At 36.1% G+C, this 2,017-nt stretch overlaps 1 protein-coding gene across 1 annotated transcript in view; it reads right to left on the bottom strand.

The window, feature by feature from the left end:
• The window catches only part of LOC106476197 (tryptase delta-like), a gene marked incomplete at its 3' end in the record, with an annotated part of 9,920 nt that overhangs the window by 2,552 nt on the left and 5,351 nt on the right, over positions 1–2,017 (bottom strand). The window contains exon 2 of the mRNA XM_022380128.1: positions 643–731. Within this exon, the coding sequence (XP_022235836.1) occupies positions 643–731 (89 nt within the window). The remainder of the gene's footprint in view (positions 1–642; positions 732–2,017) is intronic.

Here is a 2,017-nt window from a genome sequence, read left to right on the forward strand (position 1 = left end):
TTTCTGTGATGTTTCACGTGCAGAATACAGAAGAAAGAGAAAAGAAGAAACTTTCTGTGATGTATCACGTGCAGAATACAGAAGAAGGTAGAAACTTTCTGTGATGTTTCACGTGCAGAATACAGAAGAAAGAGAAAAGAAGAAACTTTCTGTGATGTATCACGTGCAGAATACAGAAGAAAGAGAAAAGAAGAAACTTTCTGTGATGTATCACGTGCAGAATACAGAATAAGGTAGAAACTTTCTGTGATGTATCACGTGCAGAATACAGAAGAAAGAGAAAAGAAGAAACTTTCTGTGATGTATCACGTGCAGAATACAGAAGAAGGAACAAACTTTCTGTGATGTATCACGTGCAGAATACAGAAGAAAGAGAAAAGAAGAAACTTTCTGTGATGTATTATATCAAAAACTTAAAGAAGAACGAGGTAAGAAAAATGTTTCTGTCAAGTATAATGTAGAAGATGCAGAAGAAAGAAGAAATGAAAACTAATACAACTCACGTTGTCTTCAGAAAGGTTGTAATGAAGTAATAATTGTTCCGGAACGGAAAGATGCTATTATTCTGTAGTCTTGGTTGACTAATGCGTTTTTCAAAAAGACGTTTTCACGGTTAGTTTATTGGTACAAAAAGAAACTAACCTGCCAAGGCCACATCCCCTTGTTCGCATTTTGGCCTCCATAGATTCTGAGTGAAAATGGGTCATCAGCATATCTGTTCACTCCACATTCTACAAAAAAAGAAGAGAGATAAATCATTACCAACACAATTACTGTATAATATTATATTTAAGCGATTATAAAGAGATTTTGAACAATCGTCTTACGATTTGTGAAGCCCACGTAAAGAAGCAGAGATACAATTCTCCACATTTTCGTTCTAACTCGATGTCTAAAAGAAACTCTGAGAAATTAGAAACTTGTCTTTTATAGATCCTTGACATTGTCCTTGAACGAGATGTAACTTGACGTGAGAAGTAACAAACCGTCTGAGAAAGGTACTCTTAAGCACACGTAGATTTTTTTAAAAAAAAGCTCTTCTTGTGCTAACCTTGTAATAACCTGTTTCAAGCTTTCTATAGGATTACTTAAGTCTCGCTTCTTTGGACGGATGTGGCCTAGAACTCAAAAGTGCTCGGACTGTGGATCCGAAAATTCATACTAAAACGTGCTTTGCACACTGGGGTCGAGGATGGTCAAATCACATGTAGGCGGAGGGTACTGTTAACTAGTCTAGGATTTGAAAATAAAGGACAGCTATGTGCAGATAATCCTTGTGTAGCTTTGGATGAAAATTATGAACGCGAGTCATTTCAAAATACATGTTTAATATTTCTGTTTGTTTCGAAGTAGCGTATAGAATAATGTTTTACTTATTGATAAGTTATACTTGGAAAAATGTCTCACCTGCAAATAGCCATTCAGTGGCTGAGCGTTAAATCTAAAGAACTGTAACGCTAAAATCGGGTTTTGATACCCGTGATAGACACAGCACAGGCAGCCCATTGTGAAATTGTGTGCTGGGACCCTTATAAGGAACTTTACAATAGTTCTACTATAGCACATACTGTCCTGGGACCCTTATAAGGAACTTTACAATAGTTGTACTATAGTAGATACTGTCCTGTGACCCTTATAAGGAACTTTACAATAGTTCTACTATAGTAGATACTGTCCTGGGACCCTTATAAGGAACTTTACAATAGTTTTACTATAGTAGATATAGTCTTAGACCCATATAAGGAACTTTACAATAGTTCTACTATAGTAGATACTGTCCTGGGGCCCTTATAAGGAACTTTACAATAGTTCTACTATAGTAGATACTGTCCTGTGACCCTTATAAGGAACTTTACAATAGTTCTACTATAGCACATACTGTCCTGTGACCCTTATAAGGAACTTTACAATAGTTGTACTATAGTAGATACTCTGATGTACGGTACAGCAGCAGAATACAGAAGAAAGAGAAAAGAACTTTCTGTGATGTATCACGTGCAGAATACAGAAGAAGGAA

The sequence above is a fragment of the Limulus polyphemus genome, unplaced genomic scaffold (genome assembly GCF_000517525.1).
Source record: "Limulus polyphemus unplaced genomic scaffold, Limulus_polyphemus-2.1.2 Scaffold10032, whole genome shotgun sequence".
NCBI classification, from domain to species: Eukaryota; Metazoa; Arthropoda; class Merostomata; order Xiphosura; family Limulidae; genus Limulus; species Limulus polyphemus.